The sequence below is a fragment of the Syngnathoides biaculeatus genome, chromosome 16 (genome assembly GCF_019802595.1).
Source record: "Syngnathoides biaculeatus isolate LvHL_M chromosome 16, ASM1980259v1, whole genome shotgun sequence".
Classification (NCBI taxonomy): domain Eukaryota; kingdom Metazoa; phylum Chordata; class Actinopteri; order Syngnathiformes; family Syngnathidae; genus Syngnathoides; species Syngnathoides biaculeatus.
Genome location: NC_084655.1, coordinates 4,614,391 through 4,639,226, shown reverse-complemented (window position 1 = coordinate 4,639,226; position 24,836 = coordinate 4,614,391). Strand labels below are relative to the sequence as shown.

The following is a 24,836-nucleotide window of genomic DNA, read 5'->3' as shown; positions in this document are numbered from 1 at the left end:
GAGTTAGATGGCGCATACCCTCCGTATGGCTATGCTGACCTGCCTCTGGACACTCTGCCATTAGATCCTGATCTCCATGAGTCCTACATACCTGACATGACCTATGACCCAAGACAGACCTACCCTGAACCACTCTAACAGGTAAATGCAGATAGTATAGACTTAACCTTCTAATTAACCTGAGGAAAGATTGTTTTATCTGTCTATCTATATCTCTTTGCTCAAAAGAGGTTTCTTTTTGTGTATAGAGGGCAGAAGTTGGCAGAAAACCATTTAAAATGGAATGTTCATAAAGCACCAACACCATTTGCATCCAGCATGTACACAATCATGAAACCATCTTACTAAAACCAGTGGTCCACAACCTTTTCTCCACCTTGGAGCAGTTCATGTTACTACATGCATTTTACAAACCAGCAACCTTTTGTCAATGGTGGCGGATGTGTTCACTCTTCCAGACATTTGTTGTCATTGCATGCTTCTGAACTGCCAGGCATATGTCAACTGGAAGTTACCAAACCAAAGACAATAAATAAATAAAACATATTTTTTTTAGGGGTGGAGGTGGATTCCCAGCCTGTTGTCCGGTGGTTGGGGACCAATGAAAACAACAGCATTCGGTAGTTTTATTACTCAACAAAAGCCACCTTCACATGGGCCTGATCAAAGTATTAGCGAGCATACTAGCCTAATTAACATGCTAGCACAAACATGACAATGTAGCAGTCATGGTCCCACAAACTGAGGTGACAGAGACGTCACAGAACTCTATAAAACTGCATTTTTCGATGGCGTCCTGCCGTGAGAGTGTCTTCATGGGTCCTAACCTAATCCTAACCTAACCCTCTACACTCAAAGTCTGGACTCGCAAAGGTGGCACCAATCTGGACCAAGCTAAAGGAGGAGACATCAAATTGACCTTAACCTAATTAGCAACTTCCTGTCAAATTGTGATCCCTGGATCATGGACGTAAGGGGGCACACAAAGGAGTTGAGAAGAACTACAAAGTTGATTGGGATCTATGTCAATGGAAGATAACATGTTTATTTCATGAATACTGCAGAAATATTTAAATATATGCTGTTATCTTCGTGTCAGTGTGTCGACTCTATTCGCATTTTCACCTCCATTGTGAGATGTTCTCCTCTTCAAAATGAGCTTTAATCTCAGAAGGGGCGTCAGAAAAATCTGAAAATCTCTCTTGTTCATCTCCCATAGCAGGTGGCACAGCGTCTTCTCAATGGCAACTGTCCCAGTGTGACATCTGCAAATGATGTTGCAGCTAATATGGCTGCGACTGGGATGTCGAGAGAGACTTCCACAAATTTGGACATTAATGACGCTTTCCACTCATTTTTTTTCGTATAGACATTCAAGTGAATAATATTATGTGTAGTTCTCATAACAATATCTATTTTAAAATGTATATATGGGTGTCATTGGACCTTTAAAGGTCAAATGTCATCCCGTCAAACATTCTAAAATAGATATTGTAATGAAAAATACTTATAACAATGACTTCAATGTCTATGCGAAAAAATAAAATAAATATGAGCGTCATCCATGTGCACAGTTGCGGAAGTGTCATTCGACGACATCGAAGAGGCTGCCATATTGAATGCATCCCCTGTCCGTGACGTCACCCCAGACATTTGCCATTGAAAACACGCGGTGGACCCGACTATGGGAGACGAACACGCCCCTTCTGACACAGAAGCTCTTTTCGAAGAAGAGAACATCACACAATCGAGTGAAGTTACCGGGGCAATATTACCCTATTGTTTCGAGCCATATTCAGATGATATGCGATCACGGCCAAACCACCTCCCCGTCTGATCCACTTCCGCGGCGGAGATGAGCCATCGCGGTCTGAACAACGCTGCCAACAATGCCGCACTCAGCTGCGTGTGGCGACAATGCCGTAAAGCGGCCCTGCTTGGTGTCATGATAAGCCACCTCGGTGCCAAAAATGAGCCACCCCAGGCGGCTGCGACGAGCCACCCCGGCTGACAAGGCTGGCCGGCTGGGGTGGGTCATTTTCGTCCCAGCCGGCCGCCAACCTGGTCGGCCGGGGTGGCTCGTCCCAGAACGCCACCAGCCTTGTCGCCCGGGTTGGCTCGTCGAGACAAAGTTAATTTATAAAACTGTAACTTAACAATTACGCTAACCTGGAAGTGGAACGCAAGCGTTCAACTACAGCAAATTTATTTATCAAATAATAATAATTTTATCCAACCAATGGATAGGTTTCCAATTACGCCATCTTGTATGTCATAGAGGTCAGAGAACACAGGTGATAGGTGAAGCATGAAGTTTTTTTCTATCTTTAATTTATCCAATTGGTCTAAGGGTGGTGGTGACGTCATTGGAAACCTATCCATACATCCTACAACATCGCACATGGATAAACTTTACACAAATAATAGCAAGTTGTTAAGATGCCTTTACATCACTTACAGGGAAGGAAATTGTAATGTCAAAAGTCTACTGGTGCTATTGATAGCTGCATCTAGAAGGAACCCAAAATATTCTTCCAGTTTCAATTTTGACATTATTTAAAAAGTACAATAAAACCAATTTAATCAATGAATTAAACCTCTGCAACACCACATGATGATAAATACTTATACTGCTTTTGTCTGTCCCAATAGATTGGATTTTCAAACACGAAAAAAGTCTTGTGTGTTGTTAGAGAAGGAATATGACCCAAAAGCTGACATTGATCCCAAAGTAGCAAATGATAATTAAACAACGAAATAAAGTATCAAAACAACTAAGGACCGGACGTGGCAACGACGGAGCTGTCGTCACGGCTGCACTGAAAAAGAAGAAAAAGCATTCAGTCTAAAAATACTCACTAGGAAAAAGCCAGGGACAAAATTCTCAAAATTCCAACAAGGTAATGAACTGAAAATCACGAGTGAGCACTAGTAGCCAGACCAAAAGTTCAACCAAAGGAGGTGATTAAACTTGAAGCAAGCGATTCAAGAAACTAGGACTGGAAGGCAATGCTGACCAATACTGTGCAGGTAAAAAGGATGTTCTGGTGAGGAGTGAAAGTCAGGCTGGAGGTCAAATACAAAGGTTGATGAGTAATCTGGGAGCAGCCCAGCAGTCCTGGCAACATTCAGCCCTGAAACTAAAGGACAGAGACAACACTGGAAACAGAGCAGCTATGATGTTTAAATGAAGCAGAACCAAAAAGCCGATGCCCAAAAATCAGAAAATACAGTATTGCGAAATTGCAAATTTTGACCCACAATAATGCAGGGGTTCACTATATCTACTTATTTGTTCTTTGTCACGCAGTAACAAAAAACATTTTATAAAGCCCATATTGAAAATACATCCAGATGCATTGTTCATTAGTAATTATTTTAATTGGAGACCTTTAACTTGTAATTAAATCAAAATGTGAGGTGGCATTTTTTCCACACCAACACTAGCTAACATGAATCAGCTTTGAAAAATGAATTCAAAATGTCTCTAACTCTTTTAGTGTATTGCTTATGATTTAATAACTAATGTTCCCCAAAACATGGGAGATTCTTTAGGTGAGTTGCACCCAAAAATAATCATGCCCAACCCCTTTGATATGTCTTTTATGTTATTATATAAGTTGGAAAAATATATTACTATTATAATATAAAGTAAATAATATTTACTTAATTAATATTTTTTTAATACTTCAAACTTTGGTGATACATTGTCACAATCGTGCATTTCCTTGTGAAATAATTAAGAATGCAAATTTCCCAGTGATACACATACAAGCGTGAGACCACTAAATTCATTCCCACACATTCCCATTCGAAAAGTGCTTTTATGAGACACTTTGTTCTAAATGTTATATTTAATCATAAATGTTAAATGTTTATTTATTTAAATTGAGGAAGGACAGGACAGGATATCTGCCCAAATTTAACTGGGAGCATTTGGAATTAAACATATGAATCTGCAGAAAAATAAACATGTTTACATTCTAGAGAAAATCTCCCTGGAGCGGCTTATTATTCACACGAATGTTCAGCTTTACCTTTCTGTAAAGCCAATGCCTTGGAAGTTGCAGTCTCCATGCACCTTTTGGAAGCAAGGAAAAGTTCAGTCAATGCAGTATTTGTATTCACCAAGTACCCGGTAGCTCTGTGTTTTATCTCTCTCTCTCTTTCTCTCTCTGTATATCGATCCTTGCATTTTCTGAGCTGCATATCCTCACGAGGGTCGTGGGAGTGCTGGACCCAATCACAGCTCTCACCTAGCAGGAGGCAGGGTACACTCTGAAATGGTTGCCAGCCAATTGCAAGGGACATGGAGACAAACAATTAATCATAATCACAATCACACTAAGGGGTAATTTAGAATTTCCAATTAACGCATGTTTTCTGGGATGGAAACCGGAGTGCCCGAAGAAAACCCACGCACACTTCCAGCAAGGTTTGGAAATTCCCAAGGTCATCTGTGTAATCGGTGAGGTGTAGAACTGACAATGTTAATGTTTACCTCATACACAACAACATGTGCCAATATTTGAAGAAATTCCAAGTTGTATACATGTATATCCAAGATATACTTTAGTTATATAATTATTGGCAATACTACATCACATGTATGACAAAAATAAATATTGTTCCATGTTTTGGGTTGGTTCCATACCTCAGTCAAATATTTTTGTAAGATTTCATGAGAAGATGACATTTATGAAATGTATGTATGAAATATACTTGTTTTATTTCTTGCAGAAACAAAAAACAAAATCCATTCGACACAGATGATTAACAAATCAATTAAAGAAAGGACCAGAAGAATTTGTGGAGGAAGGAAGCTTCTGAAGGTCTTAATGACAAGGAGAATAAAGCCTGTTCAACCTTTTTGAAGGTGGAAAATATTCCATTTGGCAATCATGAACTTTCAGGATAGAGTTTATTGAAAGTGTTTATTGTAACTGTAAATAACACAACTGTTATTTTGTTATGATGTGTTCAAGTGGGGTGAAAGTGTACCGTAACACGGGTAACTTTTAAAAGCAATCACAAGAAAATGTTTGTTTCATTGACAGTTTGAGGCATGCGCGACCAGCAGGAGGTGCAATTGAAAAAAGTTATTTCACAAATCCAACTGACACTATGAAGTAAATGCAAGGAATATTTTCATCCTTCCTTCATAAAAAGAGCATTCAGTGTGTTCCAAGTCTGATGTTCAACAATGATCCTTTTTTTTCTGGGTGTCACATAATACACACACAGACACACACAAAATTGACCTAATTTGCTGCTAAATGCTACCCATGTATCCCTGCTGTCTTTTTGATGTCTCCTCTGTGTATTTGAACTCTTCACACGTCCTGATGTGGTTGTTGCATGGTAGTATAATGTGTCGACTAATTGTTCACCTTTGGATACTGTGAACCAAATGAGGAAAGTTCAAATGTATTTGGCGGTATGTTGGCCAATTATGTTTGCAGTTTTTAAAAAAAAAGACAATCTCACCAATAACTCATTGTGCTTGGGTGGATCATTGGATACTCGCCCCCCAAAAAAACCCCAAAAAACAAAAGAGATGTTGAATCCTTTGAGCATTTTCGGCTACAAAGTCTGTACCACTCCTTTTTATTCAACTTGTTTAAAATTTCACGGACTGCTATACTGATTTAACAACCATAATGAGATTGTCCTTGACATAGAGAGAATGGTGGAGGAATTTAATTGTATTAAAGATTGAGGCTTGAACTGGTTGATCAGTGGACAACATTTTTGTTTCTTACATCAAGGTCATGACTATTTTTTTGGTTGCAAAATACTCACAAAATAAGTTCAAACCTTACATGTTAAAACACACACACACACACACACACACACACACACACACACACAAAAGCTCAACCACAAAAAAAAACCTTTAACACAGTTGTTAATCAGAATTTAATAAAATTTCCTATTTGATTTTGATGTTCATTTAGAGTATACTACTTGTATGGAAAATAAAAGTCAAATAGCAGGCCCCACAATTAATATTCTCGTATTTGATGCTCATGACATTGGATACTTTACTCCTAAAATGTATCAAATCACATTAAAAATATTTAATAGGATAGAGATTAAATTATGTCAAGTCCAGTCTTTCTGATGGAAATTTATCAGAATTTGTAAAGTCTATTTTCACTTCTAGTGTTATTCACCTTCAATTTGACATAATATTTTATAATCAATGTCTATTCTTGGCAACATGGTGGATCATCTGGTAAAGCGTTGAGCTCACAGTTCTGAGGTCCCAGGTTCAATCCCGGACCCACCTGTGTAGAGTTTGCATGTTCTCTCCGTGCCTGCGTGGGTTTTCTTCGGGCACTCCGGTTTCCCCCCACATTCCAAAAACATGCAACATTAATTGGACACTCTAAATTGCCCCTAGGTGTGATTGTGAGTGTGGTTGTTTGTCTCAATGTGCCCTGCGATTGGCTGGCAACCAGTTCAGGGTGTACCCTGCCTCCTGCCCATTCACAGCTGGGATAGGGTCGCACTCCCTGTGACAATGAGAAATATAAGAAAATGGATGGATGGATGGATTCGAATTCTTTTGAGCTTGACCTAGCCAATAAACAGATAGTTTTATAATAATAATTTTATTCAATTGCCTGCTCAGGTTTATTGGGATATTATTTAAATTTTCCTAATGAATTATTGTACCGCTGAAGTTTATTTAAAACATAGTGTAGGAAAAGGAACTGTAATCTATACTGCCCCTTGCTGGTGATACCCCATAATTGAAAAGCAATTCATTTTGATATGCATTAAAAACACACACAAACTGAGAGATTATCCCTCCATTTTGGCCAGAGGTGGGGTACATCCTGAAATAGTGGCTTATCCTCACAAGGGTCGCAGGGAGTGCTGGCTTTGAATCAGAATTTTCGGACTACAATCACAATGAATCTTCGAGTGTCATATTAGATTATTTTGATAAGAAATGCAACTGCTGCAGTGCTGCATATACTTAATAAAATGCAAATATTTCACGAGTTTTAGCCCACGTTGAACAACATTTATTATACAGTAATAGGCAACTGCTGCTGGCTTGCTTGATTTTGTGTTGTGGTAAACTCAAGCATGCAGAAGCATGTGTGGTGTGAGTGCCACACGGGATCCAGCAAAAGTGTTCAAGAACTGAACTTCCCCAGAAATGTCATTGGTTGATGGACAATCTAAAATGTGTGTCCACCTGACAAATGAGGATGCACTTAACTTTAGTTATGCTTTTCCACTAATCACAAAAGTTGAATACAACTCACAAAATTGCATGCAAATAAATACAATTAATTTTGTATGTAGAAATCCGCTATGAGGGCAAATCTTGGGTAAATCTGAACAAATTGACTTCAATATTCAGAAATAAACCTTTGAAATATGTTAAATTTTACCAGAACACTGCATTAAATTTAAACACCTCCCACCCTAGGATAATCTATAATCTGTCAGGAACATTTTGAGCTCCTTCAGATAATCAGATGTTGGCTAATTTAGATCAGGAGGGGGAAATAAGGTTACAAATCCGACTGAGTGTGTTTACATATTATATATTTACTTGAGTTTAATTTTAATTTAATGTATTTTTTTAATGATCTTAAACTCATCAGTCTTTTTTCAATGTGTCTATTCTGTCTGCTGCTTTTTTTTTATCTACGTATACTGTTTGAGTTACATTCCATTCACTGAATGTCTTTTACCCTCACATCAATCACTAGTATCCTACAGCAGTTGTTTGTGTATTTATTCATTTATTTTACGTTAACTATTGACATTTTCTGGTAGGATTGCAAAGTCACAATATGAACAAGTCATTTATCAGAGGTGTGCAGAAGTCTTAGGCCACTGAGATATGATGCTTCAACAAATGTATGATTATGCATAGTTTTTCCACCTTTATATTAAATAAATTAATTAGCATAACTACAGTAATTTGTTATCCATTTGTTTGACACGTAAAAGTATCCTATTTCCAACCACATTTCTGCGGTCTGAGTAAAGAAGGGTTTTGCAAAATTCATAATCCCATTTGTTTTTATTTAATTGGCTGTGTTCGTGCCTGATTGTATGCTGCAATTTCTTAAGGCACTGAGAAAAAAACTTGATTAGGAAAGTCAAACTGCCAGAAAATTCAAAATCATTGCCCTTGTGCTGTAGTCATCTGACCACAAGATGGTGAACAAAAAGCATTTGACAGCAAAGAGCCCTGCACAGCCGATCTTAAATCTCAAACTGGAAAACAGCAAACGCAAAAGAGACTGACTAACTGAGATTGGGCTTTCATCAAGGAAATAAATTTTACTATGACAAGATTACTACACCAACCACTTCATTTACTTAAGTGTAGTGGAGGAGAAGCCGTTGACATCTTAGTGGGTAGTAGTTTCAGGCAAGGGGGGATCGGAGGGAGATCTTGGCGTGGTGCGGGCTGGACTCCAACGTTGAATAGTCTTCACCTGATCCGTCAGACCTAACATTGCATTTAGGCTAGTAGAGAATGGGGTTTGCGTTGGGATTGGCTCCAATGGGGCAGCAAAAATGCTGGCTCATTTCATTTGTAAATTGTTCCTCTGATTGTTTGGATTGGAATGAGAGATAAAAGGTTAGTTGTAATTTATCAAAGATGGTACAGTGATTATAATTTTTGGAGAATTTGAGAAATATTTTAATTCTAGTAATAAATAAGAATGACTATTATTCGGCAGCACGGTAAGTTGAGCTGGAAAGCGTCACCTCACAGTCCTGAGGTCCCGGGTTTGATAGCCCGTCTGTGTGGAGTTTGCATGTTCTCCCCGTGGCTGCGTGGGTTTCCTGTGGGCACTCCGGTTTCCTTCCACATCATAAAAACATGCAACATTAATTCAATACTTGAAATTGCTCCTTGGTGTGATTGACTGGCAACCAGGTCAGGGTGTGCCCTGCCTTCTGCCCATTGACAGCTGGGATAGGCTCCAGAACTCCCACAACCCTTGTGAGGATAAGCGACTAAGAAAATGGATGAATGTATGATTATTATTTATTACAATAATAAAATGAATGGCTGATGAATGCTATTTATTGTCATTATATGACTACAAAAAAATTGGAGAGCCTTATATACAAATAAGAATTAAATAATAAATACAAATAAATAGAAATGCATGTTTAAAACAGAATGCATAATAAATATCAACCTTGGAGTGTCCCAGTGCTGTTGTTGCATGTAGATGAGGTGGTCCCACAGCCTCACATGTTGTGTCCTGGCTGTAATGAAGCTATAAATTCACTGGCAGAAGGCAAGTGAGCCGCTGGGCTGGAGAAACCTGGAGAAGAGGAGTTCGGAGACGATGGTGTTGAACGCAGAGCTGAAGTCCGTGACAGGGACCTTGCAGAGGTCCCCGTCCAGTCAAGGTGTTATAAGATGAAGTGCAGTCCCATGATGATTGCGTCCTCTGCAAATCTGTTTGCTCAGTAGGCAAACTGAAGGGGTTCAGCATGAGACCTGTGATGCTTTTGAGGTGATCCATCGCGATGTATTCAAAGGACGTCATGACCACAGATCTCAAGGCAACAGTAGTCATTTAGACCCGAAATTGCAGGTTTTTGGGGACTGGGATGATCGTGGAACAAGTGAAACAGGGTGGTACTTCACACAGTTCCAGAGATCTATTCAAGACGTGTATGAAGACTGGAGTGAGCTGCTCTACATAGACTCTGAGGCAGAATGAGGAGACAATGTATGGGCCTAATGCTTTGTTGATCATTTGTTATTTAACGATGTGTCCCAGATTCTGTTAGTCTATGGTAAACGCAGAAGTCAAATATGTGATGGTAGTCAGTGGTGCGGCCAGGTGGGAGAGGAATGTGAAAGTGTCTTTTACAAATTTAGAGAAGAAGGCGTCAAGTTGGCACCTAGGCTTTTATTGTTCTCAACTTGGGGGACTTAATCGCTTGAAATTGGTTAGTGATTGCAATGCATGCCAGACTGATTTAATCATTAGCTTGTTAACTATTTTACTAACATTATTGCGTTGTTTTTCTTTGCAATGTTAATTTCTTTCATCAGCTACTTCCTAGAGCAATTATATATGGATCCATCCCCACTTCGATATGTGTCCTCTTTAGCCTGGCCAAGTTGCTTAAATTAGGCAGTGAACTGCACTTTGTTATTGAATGCGCAAAATGACTTTGGTGGTACACATACCTCTTTGAAGTCCTTTGTTTGCTTCATTGCATACATTTGCAAGGTGGCTCTATGGCAAGGCTAATCTGTATCCTCTTTTACAGAGCATCACATGAATGCTGGGGCACTTCCACCTATCTCACCTCCGTCTCCATACACAACATGCAAAGCTAAAATGCATCAAAATATTGTATATTGGACTGAACAAAAAATAATCTATATCAAGCATTGATAAATCTTTTTTTCACATCTGAGATATTCTGTCCTAACAATTTTATCCTTGAAATATAGTTTACTTCTCTCTTTGACATGACCTGCCATATCATGTTTCTTCTCCAGTGGGACTCTTCATCAAATTTAACTATTTATATTCACAGTTGAGTGTGGAGTAGTTGGGAGGAAAATTCATACCCCCAAACTTGAAAGCATGGCCCTCAGTCTGAAAAGGGCGGCGTGCCCCTCGAGGATGGGGATGAGATCCTGGACCAAATGGAGGAGTTCAAGTATTTTGTCTTGTTCACGAGTGAGGGCAAAATGGAACGGGAGATTGGCAGAGAGATTGGTGCAGTGCCTTCTTCGTATTAGTCTTTAGTGATGAAGTAAGAGCTGAGCTGAAAGGTGAATCTCTCAGTTTACCTGTTGATCTACATTCCTACCCTCACCTATGGTTAGGAGAAGTAGGTCGTGACCAAAAGAACAAGATGCCAGATACAAGCGGCCGAAATGAGTGGTGTCCAGGCTCTCCCTTAGAGATAAGGTCATCCGGGAGGGGCTCAGAGTAGAGCTGTCGCTCCTCCACATTGAGAGGTGGCTTGTGCATATGATTAGGATACTCTTCTAGGTGCCTCCCTGGTGACGTGTTCTGAACACGTCCCACAGGGAGGAAACCTCGGGGAGGACACAAGACACTATGTGGAGACTCTTTCTCAGCTGGCCTGGGAATGCCTTGGGATCCCCCTGAAAGAGCTTGATGAATTGGCTGGGGAGAGGGAAGTTTGGGTTTCCCTGTTAAAGTTGCTGCCCACATGACCCAACCTCGGATAAGAAGAAGATACTGGATGGATGAATTTATACAGTTCAATCTGTTTTATGACAATGAGTAGAAAATTGGTAGCTGTCCATCAGCTGATCCCGAGTTCAGTTAACACAATTAAATGATTAATGGCGAACCTTTGTGATTTACTTGTAACAGAAAATCCCTGATAAATGCATTCATCTATTTAGGTGAAAAAAAAGGGAAAACAAGTTTTTACATCTTAAAAATGCAATAAGGAAAGCAAGTATAAAAACTTGAGAAAAAAACTTTATTGATGGTTATTGACAAGTGGAAGAACCATATTACTGATACATGCACATACAACGACAGTGTTGGAAGCCTCGTTTTGAACCACACCACCGACTGGATGCAGCACTTAGATAAATTAGTTGCAGAGTCAGACATTCAGCATAGTAAAGACCTTCAGCCATCCTGTCTCTGAACATACTTCGCCATTCAAAATGTACATAAACAGTTTTGAACCAGATGGGCCAAACTGCCCTGATGCTTTTACACCACCTTTGATGTGGTGCATCTGAGGGTTCTAATTTGTGATGAATACAAAAAGGGAAAATATGTGCGTAACAACACAACTAATTGGGAACATTTGTAAACAAAATGTGGTGGAAGGAGTTGCTCACAATAGCCAAGCTCCCCTGTCGTGTCGTTCAAATAACCTACAGTTTGAGTCCATGAAGTTCTATGTACATCAATAATTCACTTGTTTACAAAGGATTCACTTCTCATAGGTATATAACTGTATAATATTCCAACAGGTATTTGTCAAAGAGTAAATGTTGGTGGACAAGAAAAGAAAGCTATGTCACATTAAGAATGACAAAGCAAAATCAACTGAAGTGAAAATAAATGGGTAAATGTACACCTACAGCACTGATATGTCTCAGATTTATGTGAAAATTACAAGTTACATGTGCAAAATGGTACATTTGACAAAGTAAACAAATGAGTGCTAAAGCTATACTGTATAACTACATTGTAATTATTTATAATGACTTGCCATATATAGTAACATGACTTGATAGAAAAGGACCTATCTTGCCTTAACAACTGATCTATGTGGCTAAATCTAAAACATTATACTATAATGTATTTCATATAACATCTTCACTGCACAGTTCAAATATCATACATTGTTTGAGTATTATATTTTATCCTCCTTATATTTTTCATTACTAGACAAAGCAAAACCAAATGAAGATTTAAAAAAACACATTGCAATCTAGATTCTGACTTTTCCTCTCATTCACATTCGTCAAATGAGTGATTCATTTCATCCCCCAAATATTTTAGCTGATAGATAATCAACTAATGAATGAACAAATGTTCCCATGGCAGTTCTTCCCCTCTTTATAGGACGACGAATCTTGTCTAATAGACATAAACACGCCAGTTATGGCTACTGATACCTTTGGTTTGAAGTCATATAAGATCCTACTACATTATTTAGTCAGTAAAACTACACTGTCAGTAATGTGCCGAATCATATAATCTTCTCCCGAGTGACTGAACTCTAACACAAAGAACTGGTATGCTCACGTCGCTATCATCTAGGAAAGCTTGGACTTGCTGGCATTGCTTTTAACACACCATCCAATGTCACCATCTAATTTCCAGATCATGACAAAATTATCCCAAAATAATTCTTCAAATATCACCGACCCCGAAAGGGACAAGCCGAAAGAAACAAGTAAGAAAATGCAAAAAACAACGATAATTTAAAATAACAAAATAAATAAAGCAGTACACACAGCAAAAATATTTTACTAGAACTGAATGTAGGACACTTTACAATGACATAACCAAACTGCACAGTGAAATTTCAAGGTGAGGTCATAAGAAAAGAGCTTTTCCCCAAAACTAATGAGATAAGAAAGTCATGATCTCGAGATGACGGAGTTCAAATAATTATTGTAGAAATCCTTTGCTTCTCTATGCTGGTTTAAATTAGCCTATCCATGTTCATAAAAAACTTAATTTATATGACAACGTTCTCAAGAGTTCTTGACATGATGCAAAAATAAGTAAACAAGCATAGTCCCTTTAAACATGTGAAAAATAAAACAAAGCTATGCAATGAAAAGCTTGAATCTCTAAAATTTTATTTTTTACCTCTTTTTCTGAAACAAAAGGACAAAAATAATTTTCATTGTTTCGGAATTTTAAAAAAAATCTACAAATTTTGGAGACAAGCTTTTCATTGTCAAAAGCTATAAAAAACTAAACAAAATATTTATTGTACAGAACCTGTTTTATACAACTATGTGAATCAGATAAATATTTCCTCTGCGTCCTAATTTTTACTGTAACATTTAATCTATTCGTATCATAGACACAATTTCTACATCTGAAAACTATGTTAAATCTTTAGAAATTAAAACCCCACAATATCAAAATACACAGCACAAAATATCTGAGGTATAAGATGAAAAATATCAGCTGTCATTTTAATCATATATTTTTCCCTCTCGTAGGAGATGCTGATACAATGCTGGAATTACTTGTATTGCAATCCCCAGGCTTCAGAAATGTCTCTCTTTTTTTTCACACTCATGCACACACACACACACACACACACACACACACACACACACACACACACAGTCACACACACACATACACTTTCTTCCTGTCCAGTTGGAACGTTGGGTTTCGTTTGGGAAGTGTTGCTAATAGGGAGCAAAACGGCTATAGCCTCCCCGGTATATACTCGCCTGGAGGGAAGACAGCACAAGTCCAACGTCATCAACATGGCTCCGTGTTTTGGCATCTGTCAGCGGGGTAAATGCATTCTGAAAGATGTGCAGACAAACACCACCATGAAACACATTAGAAACAAGAAATTGCAAGCAACACCATTGTAACAAGAACCAAATACAAATACAAAAGAAACACATGCACACCCTTGTTAACCCCTTTTTCCCAGAATCAACTACTACTACAGTTCAACATTACATTACCGTTTTCCAGTGCAAACCCATGGGGGATGAAAAGACCCATGGCCAGCACAATCCTCATGCAGCAAGCACAGCCAGACACTTCATGCCAAGGGAACATGCGAACAGCTATGTGAAAGAAATCCAGTCATTATAACTATTACAAATTTGGAGGGAAGGATTGATAAAAGAAAAAAAAACTCAAATAAAAGAGATGAAAGAAAAATTCTGACTGGGCGTAGCAATTAAAAAATGATGATGATGGATTTGCCTAAAAAAAGATTATTGAGAAGGTAGAAATATGCCATGTACAATACCACATTTTGTATTTTATGAATAGCCCCAAAAAATTGTTTTTCCAGCAACAAACTCCAATTTGTGTAGGATTTGAAACAAAATTTCCCATCAGAAATAATGGTAATAGAACTAGGTAGTTCTTGGACTAACCTGTTAAATATATACAGTAATCAGAAAACCGCCAATTAAAGCAGCTCTTCTCATTCCCTTTAAGTGCAGCACAATCGTCATCTCTGTGTGGCAGAGAACTTGCTTGGTTATTGTTCTTAGCTGGTGTGGCAACAGACAAGCTTAGTGGCTATCCTCACTAAATATAGAATGAGCTGGTGAAAAACACTGGTGACTTAAATAAGTTTGCATATGTTCATAGAAAAATATATAGCCGCAAGTATAGTGGAACCTCGATAAAATGAACCCCTAGATAATGGATATCGGGTAAAACAGACTATCTCACACTGTGGAGTTGCCCACGGTGAGAAGTGCCGAGCAGTTGTGTGCATAGTTATTGGCTCTGACTAAGTGCCAGTATGTTAGGGTTTACCCGGTGGACAAGAGGGTGTCCTCATGTACATTTTGGCACCAGAACACCTCAGGCCACAGTTTAATCGTCAACTTTGTAGTCATGTTATAGGAATTGCAATCACGTCTTGGACACTTGGGTGAAGAAAGGGGCAGAGCTCTAAACCAAACACCACCTGGTGCTGCGGTGACGCTGATATAGGGGAAAGATGACCCAAAGGTATTGAGCGTGTCTGCAGGTGTCCCCTGTCAGAAGGAGCTTCAACTCCCACCTCCGACAGAATTTACCTCAGCTTTGGTTGTGGCTGAGGTAGAACCACATGTGAGGAGTTCGGTAAGGCCATAAAGAACGACTTCTGGGTGATTTTAAGCAAATTCTCGTACACCATCTAGTTTCTAAGGAGGGGAGAGCAGTAGTGCACCGTTAACAGTGTGTATACACTTGGGTGTGTTGAGGTTGATGGGGCAGGCCCACCGTTCCTCAATATGCTGGCTCAGCAACCATGTACATCAGTTAACAAACATCCCTGTGATATGTTGTTCATTTTCGGTCGGGAAAAGACCCCTCTTTGGGTCAGCAAAAAGATATTCCTCGAAGACGAGGAGTTCAAATATCTCTGCATCTTATTCATGGCAAGTAAGGGAAGAATGGAGGGGGAGATCAATAATCACATCAGTGCAGCATCTGCAATGATGAACGCGCTGTATCGATCGGTCATGGTGAACAAGTAGCTGAGCCGAAAGGCAAGGCTCTCGATATACATGTCGAACTTCGTTCCTACCCTCACCTATAGCCAAAAGCTGTCAGTTGTAACCAAAAGAACGAGATATAATGGTACCTCTACTTACAAAAATCTCTACGAAAGAAAGATTGACGTCACGAAAAGCCTCTCCGGAAAATATATGTCTCTAGTTATGAAAGAAATCCAGAATACGAATGGAAAAAAATGGTGCTGGATTCAACCAAATGTAAACATCCTGTATTGTATCTTGGTTTGAAAGCGGTGTGATATAGCGGTGCGATATAGCGGTGCGATATAGCGGTGCGATATAGCGGTGCGATATAGCCGCTCTCCCGTTGGCCACTGCTGGAGCATTTTCCTGGCATCACATTGGGTAAGAGAGATATCAATCTTTATCCATAACACACATGCTGTCTCTTGATATCTGTGGCGCAATAGAGCAGCTCCATCTACTGGCTACCACATAGCATCTTCCTGGCATCACATCCCTCCATTGGCTCGGCGCGACGTCAATCTTTCTTTTTTTTTGAGACGTCAATCTTTACCCGTCACACACTTCCTGTATGTTAGTCTCTGAATCCATAATTATATGCTCACACACACTGGACAACGTCTTCACAGATTTATTAATCTTTTTTCAGCATGGGCTCCAAGAAATTGATGTCCAGTGCCAGTGAGGAGAACAAGAGAATTGGTTTGTCCATCAAAACAAAACAACAAATTATTGAGAAATATGAAAAAGACATGCTGCTGCTCGACTTGAGACATTAGAAGTCGAGTTTGAACCTGAAGTCGAAGAAATTGTTTCGCTTGGAAAGGTTAAGGCGGACATTGACGAGTTGGTTCACCATGAGGATCTTTCGATGGAGAAGCGAGGACATTGACAAGTTGGTTCACACGCAACAATGTAGGAACAGTTTGGGGTTTGGAGGAGGAGACAGCCACCATTCCGTCAGCCAGAATAAAAGACGTGTTGACAATATTTCATGACATTTCTGAATTTATCCAAAAGAATCATCGGGAAAATGTGTTAACTTGTTGGGCGATCGCTCACTCGATGACGTTTGCCTTCCAGATTTCCGCATAATTATTAAAAGGCAAACCTCCTTGGATTGGTACTTAAGGAAACATTGAACGTTAATGTGAATGTTTGGTTCAAATTTGTAGTTTGTGGAATTTATTAATTTTAGTGGAATTAAGTTTCTTAACACGCTCCAATGCCTTTTTGCTCACCATGTACTCAATGCCAAAGGTAAGTGAACATCATTTTTTATTATTCTTTACATTATGTATGCTTTGAATGCTCATTTTTGGCAGGGAGGGGGTCGGGGGGCTTGGAATGGATTAGGCTATTTACATGTAAAATGCATTTGTACTTACAAAAGTTTGACGTTATGAAACAACTTCTGGAATGGATTCATTTCGTAAGTCGAGGCACCACTGTATTGGAAACCAGTAGCTTAAATAAGCTCTCCCTTAGAAATAGGGTAAGATGCTTGGTCATCCAGGAGGGTTTAAGAGTTGTGTCATTCCTCCACATTGAGAGGAGTCAGATGACCTGGCTGCCTCCTGGACACTTCTCTGGTGAGGTGTTAAGGTATTGTCCCACTGGTTCAGGGCATGTCATGACCCAGAACACCCCAGAAAGAATATGTCTCTCAGCTATGCTGGTAATGCTTCGGGAAACCCCCAGAAGATTTGGACAAAGGGGCTGTGTAGAGGGAGGTCTGCGCTTTCCTGCTTAACCTGCTGCCTCTGCGACCCAATGTCAGTTAAGATGACGAAAATGGAGGAATGGATGGATCTCAAACTTTGGACATTCTTTTAAGCACAAAATTCTTCTGCTTCATGCTTATTATTCTATACTTAATTCCTCTATTTATCCCAAAACCCCACAAATTAGTATAGAATTTGCAATTCAAGTATGCTTAAAAATAAAAGAAAAAAACATATGCAATGAAGCCCCCAAAACCGCATCACAGTGAGAGTTGACTGTATACAGACTCCTGTCATTTTACGTTTGATTATTGTTAACAATTAATTGCATTAACTCACTGAAATAACTGAGTTAAGTTTACGTATTTTGATTAATACACATTAAATTAAACCACATTGCTTTTTCTCTTCGGTTTGATAAGGGAATTTTGCCCAATGACTCACATTTGAACACTCCTCTCTGGCCATCTCTCACTCAATTCTCCCTCACATCCTCCCTGTAGCTGCAGTGGTACAGGAGATTTAATTATCAAAATGACTAATTGTTTCATTACCAAGGAGTGTAGGGTGAGGTGGTATCCACCAAATTAGAAATATAATAACTAACATGGACTGGACTGCCAAAGCATGAGAACATTCATCACTATTTACAGGCGGGATTAATGTGGCATTTGGACTGCCGTTAGCAGCGCAGACAAATTCAATTAAGTTTAAGTGAGGATATGTCAGCAATGCAAAAAAGCTCATGTACAATGCCTGAGAAGCTGGGCAAGGGAAGCCACCCCTAAGCAAACTAGTAAAGAGAAGTGTGCAAAGTCACACAATAAATAGTATCCTTGAATATTTCAGATCATCAAGCCAATTTTATTACCGCATGAAGACAATCTAAGTAAATACAGAATGCAATTTTTATATACAATGGAAAACATATCCAAACCCATCTGGCCCTTGTATGTGACAAAATGTCACAGTTAAATCAGGAGTTAAATATTTGGAAACCTGAGTTTGGTTTAACAGAACACACCCAGACATGATTACTTCATAATCAAGGAATCACCTAAACTATACGTGTCAAACAAATTGAAGTGGACTACAAGATGCCAAGGAAGTTAGAGAAGAAATGAGAAATAAAGAGACATAATGAAATAAATCAGTCTGGAAAAGGTTATAAAGACCTTTCTCAGCCTTTGGGCTTTCAGCAAATCATTGTCAGAGGCATTATCTACAAATGGAGAAAACTGGAAACAGTAGTGAACCTTCCCAGGATGGGTCAGCCAAAGTCAAAATTACTTCATGAGTGCATCGACGACTTACAGTATCTAGTTCACAAACCCAGAACGACACCCAAAGAACTGGAGGCCTCACTGGGCTCAGTTAAGGTGAGTGTTTGTGACACAACCATAAGAAATGACATTGGGGACAAATGGGATCCATGTCTAACGTGAAAATGACTTCTGACAAAAAAGAACAAAAAAGCACATTTGGCATGAAACAACTTTATAGTTTCCTTCCACATTCGAAAAACATGCATTCATTGGAGACTCTAAATTGCCCTTAAGTGTGAGTGCAACTGTTGTTGGTCTTTATATGCCCTGGCAACCGGTTCGGAGTGTATCCCGCCTCCTGCCCAATGATAGCTGGGATAGGCTCAAGCAACCCTGCAAACCTTGTCAGGAGAAGCAGCTCAGAGAATGGATGGATGGATGGATGGATGAATAAATAAAATAACACTAACAGTCAAACTGGTTACAGTGTGATGGTCTGGGGCTGCTTTGCTTCTACAAGACCTAGTTGACTCATTGTGATTAATGTAACAAATAATTTGGCAATACACCAGGAAATCCTACAACAGTGGTTTTATTCCATGAAATAGCTAAAACAATATTTAGAAATCAAAAAAATAATTTCCTGATATAAAAGCACCGAGTGATGCAACTCATGTCAGGTGATTAACGGATTTCTATTGGTGTAGAGGCGCACAATGTATGACAAACGTGGTCTGCGTCATATTTCCAGGATTTGTGTTCTATTTTGTCACATTATGACACACACATCCTTTTGCTAACTACCACAACATATCCATCCAACCATTTTCTGGACTGCTTATCCTCACTAGGGTTGGGCTAGAGCCTGTCCCAGTTACCTCAGGACAGGAGGCAGGGTATACCGTGAATTGGTTTCCAGCCAATTGCAGGGCACATAGAGATAGACAATCAATTTTCTCGTCATGAACGTGCATGCTTGCACACAAAATATGTTTTCTGCGTTTTCCCATCACAGTGTAGACACACACTTGTTAGTGGAAGCTGTAGCCGTGAGTCCGGGGATGTTGTCACATGGTCCAGTCAGGGTCTTGAATCGAGGTCCCCCATAGTGGCAGTTTAGAGTCTTCAATCAATCTACAGTGCATGTTTTTGGGATGTGGGAGGAAAACGTAATTCCCAGAGAAAACCCATGCAGGCACACGGAGAACGTGCTAACTCCTCACAGGCGAGGGTGAGACTTGTACCCCGGTCCTCAGAACTGTGAGGCAGATGCCACAATACATTTTTTGGGAAATGTATACTTATACATTAGCTGCATCCATCTCCTCATTGCATAGCCTGTAATATGGGTGGGACAAAGAAAACTGGGAGTAATCCATGCCCACTTGTCCCAGGGTCAAATCCCCATTGTCCAACCTGCTTATGCTCACAAGGGTTATGGGAGTGCCTGAGTCTATCCCAGCGAACATTGTGTGAAAGACAGACTACACCCTGAATTGGTCGCCAGTCAGTTGCAGAGCATGTATAGATGAGCGGGAATTGATCCTTTGCTCCCTGCACCAAACTCAGGTCTATGTACAACTAAAGCATTAGTGACCCTGACAGTTATCTTGATTCTAAAATGGTTCATCACTGTCCTTTACTGATGATTCTGCCTCATTAACAATGTCTGTGGCATCAGGCTCTCCTATAGCCTGCCCAGTGAAAAAAAAAAAAAGTAAAACCCCCGATAGAACTACAATGTACAGTGCCTTGTGAAAGTATTTGGCCCCCTTGAACTTTCCAATCTTTCGCCACAATTTAGGGTTTAGGCTTAAAGATATAACATTTTCATTATTTGTAAAGAATCAACAACAAGCTGGACACAATCGTGAAGTTTAATGAAATTTATTGGATGTTTTATACTTTTTTAACAAATAAAAAATTAAAAGTGGGGCATGCAATATTATTCGGCCCCTTTACATTCAGTGCAGCAAACTCACTCCAGACGTTCAGTGAGGATCTCTGAATGATCCAATGTTGACTGATAAATAGAATCCACCTGTGTGGCATCAAGTCTCCGTATAAATGCTCCTGCTCTGTGATAGTCTCTGTCATGATCCTGCCGCTCCAGCACGAGCTGTGCGGGTGTCCGCGCAGGTGCGCTGATTGGGAGGTGCACACCTGTGCCTCATGCAGCCTGATTATGCTGTGGATTTATATGACCGCGATGACAACTGGCCGGCGCCAGTTCGTTGATCTTCATGTCCCGTTCGTGTGCTCCGGTATCCCTGATCGAAACTGTGTGTACCAACCTTCGCCTGTTCTCCGACCAACCTTGTAAGCCTGACTCCTTTGTTACTTCTGGCTGCTTTGATTGTTCTCCTGTGTACCGACTCCTGCCTGTCCGCTCACCTGCTCTCTTCGCCCGACGTCCCAACTACCGCTGCTGCACCGGACTGCCTGTTCGATCCCCTACCTCAGCATATAATAAACGTTTCTCCCTGAACTACCTGGCATCTTCCGAGTCCTGCATTTGGGTCCTACTCTCGTTCCGATGGGACGTGACAGAACAAACTGGCCACAACAGGACCCAGCAGGAAAGACCCGGCGTCGCCGGGACCGACGCAAGGTAGACCGATTGCCGGAGGACCAAGTCTGTCCAATCCGGGTAGGCTCCCTGATGTTCTCCGCTTCCGTGTCTTACGTTCCGCCAGCGAGGTATGAATACATCCCGAACACGACCCGTCCGGCTCCTCATATTCTTCTGGACTCTGACTTTTCGGAATATGAGGAGGACCGTGATTTGTATGACCGGCTGCCTGAGTACGACTCCGATGACTTTGATTTTGAATCTCTTTGCCCGGCTTTTCATCCCAGTCAGTTTGCTCCACCTCCCCGCGTTCCCAGCACCCGAACGCCTTCGCCCGGTGGATACAAATACACCAATCCGTTTGAGGGAACCCGCTTGGCCATCTGCCCAAGACCAACCGCGTGGCGGCCAGAGGAGACGCCCCGGCCGGGCGCTCCCCAGTGCCACCTGCTGCGCAGCAACTAAGACATCGTCCTCCCACTCCTCGCCGGCAACAGCGAAACCGGCAGACCCGCAGCTGGTGGCGAAGCTTCCAGCCCAGAGGGAGGAGGAGCCGCCAAATCGCGATGCATTCTATCGTGAAATGCGGGCGGAGATAGAGCGGCAGAGCACCGAATTGGCGGCTCTCACGTCCCAGGTCCGGCATGGATTGGCGAACCACCCGAGCTATGCTGACGCCGCAATGGCGACGGACTCGCTGCTGACGCAGGTTCACGTGGCAGTTGGAACTGACCTGCTCCCGAGACACGCCCACGTGTCAGTTTCGACTGACTCTCTGCCTACTCTCGTTCACGTTGCCATGGAAACAGACCCGCCCCCTCGCCAAGCGCACGCCGCAGTGGGTACGGACTCGCCACCTCGCCAAGTGCACGTCGCAGTGGGAACAGACTTGCCACCTCGTCAAGTGCACGTAGCTGTGGAAACTGACCCGCGTCCTCGCCATTCCCACATCAAGGTTTTGGCTGTTCCGAGCAGAGTTCACGCGGCAGTTGGAACTGACCCGCTCCCGAGACACGCCCACGTGTCAGTTTTGACTGACTCTCTGCCGACTCTCGTTCACGTTGCCCTGGAAACGGATTCGCCACCGCGCCACGCCCACGTTGCTGTTTCAACGGATGCACTGCAAGCTCACGTGGCAGTGGGGACCGACGCAATGCCGCCTCACCTTGCTGTCCAGGAAGTGGCGACATCTCCACAGCCGTTTCTCGTCCGTGCTCTGGAGTACCAGTGGCGACCGGCCCGCGGACACTCCACACTCCTGCTTCATCGGCGACCGGCCCGCGGTCGCTCCCCGTTCCTGCTCTGTCGGCGACGGGCACGCCCATACGTTTCCGTCCAGGAGGTGGCGTTGGTGACACTGACGCTGCCTTCTCACGTTCCTGTCCAGGAGGTGGCGACAGTTCCCCAGCTGCCTCACGCTCCCGTCCAGGAGGAGGTGGAGTTGGTGATGCTGCCTCCGCCTTCTCACGTTGCTGTCCAGGAGTTGGCGAGGGTGTCGCCGCCTTCTCACGTTGCTGTCCAGGAGGTGGCGAGGGTGTCGCCGCCTTCTCACGTTGCTGTCCAGGAGGTGGCGAGGGTGTCGCCGCCTTCTCACGTTGCTGTCCAGGAGGAGGCGAGGGTGTCGCCGCCTTCTCACGTTGCTGTCCAGGAGGTGGCGAGGGTGTTGCCGCCTTCTCACGTTGCTGTCCAGGAGGTGGCGATGGTGTCGCCGCCTTCTCATGTTCCTGTCCAGGAGGTGGCGATGGTGTCGCCGCCTTCTCACGTTCCTGTCCAGGAGGAGCTGGGGAGTTCTGTGGAGCCACCCTGGAGCTGGAGAGACTTCGGGATGGTGACGGTCATGGCTCTGGTCCTGCGCTCCATCATCCTCTTCGCTCCTGAGGGCGCCCAGCCGCTTCAGGACCTGGCCTTGTTGGTGACCAATCCACGGCTGCCTCCTGACCAAGCCTCGGTGGTGACCAGTACCTGGTCGTCTCACAACCACAGCATGGAGGTTCTCGTCCGGAGCAGTTGCCTGCCTCCGCCTGGTTCCTGCTTCGTCGTTTGGTTCCTCACAGAGGTCGTCCGCCCGAATCGCCCCTTGGGGACCCTGGTGCTTCGCGTCCGGGTCGTCCTCCTGACTTGTCCACCCGGACGCCTTGTGTTTGGTGGCCTGGATGGCCACCAGACTGGGGTTTGGGGGGGGGCGTGCCCTCCTCCGGACACCCCTTCCGCCCACCCCTGCCTGTGTTAATTATTGTCTGTTTTTTCGTTTAGGCACGTCTGGGAGCCGTGCCTTTGAGGGGGGGGGGGTACTATCATAATCCTGCCACTCCAGCATGAGCTGTGCGGGTGTCCGCGCAGGTGCGCTGATTGGGAGGTGCACACCTGTGCCTCATGCAGCCTGATTATGCTGTGGATTTATATGACCGCGATGACAACTGGCCGGCGCCAGTTCGTTGATCTTCATGTCCCGTTCGTGTGCTCCGGTATCGCTTATCGAAACTGTGTGTACCGACCTTCGCCTGTTCTCCGACCAACCTTGTAAGCCTGACTCCTTCGTTACTTCTGCCTGCTTTGATTGTTCTCCTGTGTACAGACTCCTGCCTGTCCGATCACCTGCTCTCTTCGCCCGACGTCCCAACTACCGCTGCTGCACCGGACTGCCTGCTCGATCCCCTACCTCAGCATATAATAAACGTTTCTCCTAGGACTACCTGGCATCTTCCGAGTCCTGCATTTGGGTCCTACTCTCATTCCGATGGGACGTGACAGTCTCAGGGTTCTGTTTAAAGTGCAGAGAACATCATAAAGACCAAGGAACACACCAGGCAGGTCCAAGATACTGTCGTAGAGAAGTTTAAAGACAGATTTGGATATAAAAGGATTTCCCAAACTTTAAACATCTCACTGAGCACTGTGCAAGCAATCATATTGAAATGGAAAGAGTCTCAAACCACTGCAAATCTACCAAGACCAGGCCGTCCCTCTAAACTTTCAACTTGAACAAGGAGAAGACTGATCAGAGATGCAGCCAAGAGGCCCATGATCACTCTAGATTAACGGCAGAGATCTCCAGCTGAGGAGGGAGAGTCTGTCCATAGGACAACAATCAGTCGTACACTGCACACATCTGGCCTTTATGCAAGAGTGGCAAGAAGAAAGCCATTTCTCAAATCACTTCTTCATCGCCCTTGTTTCCTTCGCCAAAATGTCCATTGAAATCTGCACCTATCACAAATCTCTCTCTCTCTGGGATGCTCAGGACTACTTCGTCTAGTTCCTTCCAGGATTTCTTCTTCAACTCGAGGTCACATCCTACCTGTAGGGCATAGCTGCTAATCACATTATACACAATACTTTTAATTTCAAATTTTAGCCTCATCATTTGATCTGATACTCTTTTCACCTCCAAGACATTCTTGGCCAGCTCTTCTTTTAAAATAACCCCTACTCCATTTCTCTTCCCATCTACACCATGGTAAAATAATTTAATTTAATTACCTAAACTTCTAGCCTTACTCCCTTTCCACTTGCTGTCTTGGATGCACAATATATCAACCTTTCTCCTATAACTA

General features: G+C 42.2%; 2 protein-coding genes across 10 annotated transcripts in view; one reads left to right on the top strand and one right to left on the bottom strand.

Moving 5' to 3' along the window:
- Positions 1-141, top strand: part of LOC133514307 (junction plakoglobin-like) — a 180,421-nt gene extending 180,280 nt beyond the window's left edge. For all 8 annotated transcript variants that reach the window (XM_061845886.1, XM_061845885.1, XM_061845888.1 and 5 more), the window contains one exon: positions 2-141. In XM_061845886.1, coding sequence (XP_061701870.1) covers positions 2-138 — 137 coding nt within the window. In that variant the 3' untranslated portion in view covers positions 139-141. The remainder of the gene's footprint in view (position 1) is intronic.
- Positions 142-13,876: 13,735 nt separating this feature from the next.
- Positions 13,877-24,836, bottom strand: part of rbfox1 (RNA binding fox-1 homolog 1) — a 184,961-nt gene continuing 174,001 nt past the window's right edge. The window contains exons 12-13 of one of the 2 annotated variants that reach the window (XM_061847148.1): positions 14,195-14,299; positions 13,902-14,026 (exon numbers count right to left, since the gene is read on the bottom strand). In XM_061847148.1, the coding sequence (XP_061703132.1) occupies positions 14,249-14,299 (51 nt within the window). In that variant the 3' untranslated portion in view covers positions 13,902-14,026; positions 14,195-14,248. Of the gene's footprint in view, positions 14,027-14,194; positions 14,300-24,836 lie in introns of both variants that reach the window. The other variant, XM_061847146.1, reaches the window with a different exon arrangement.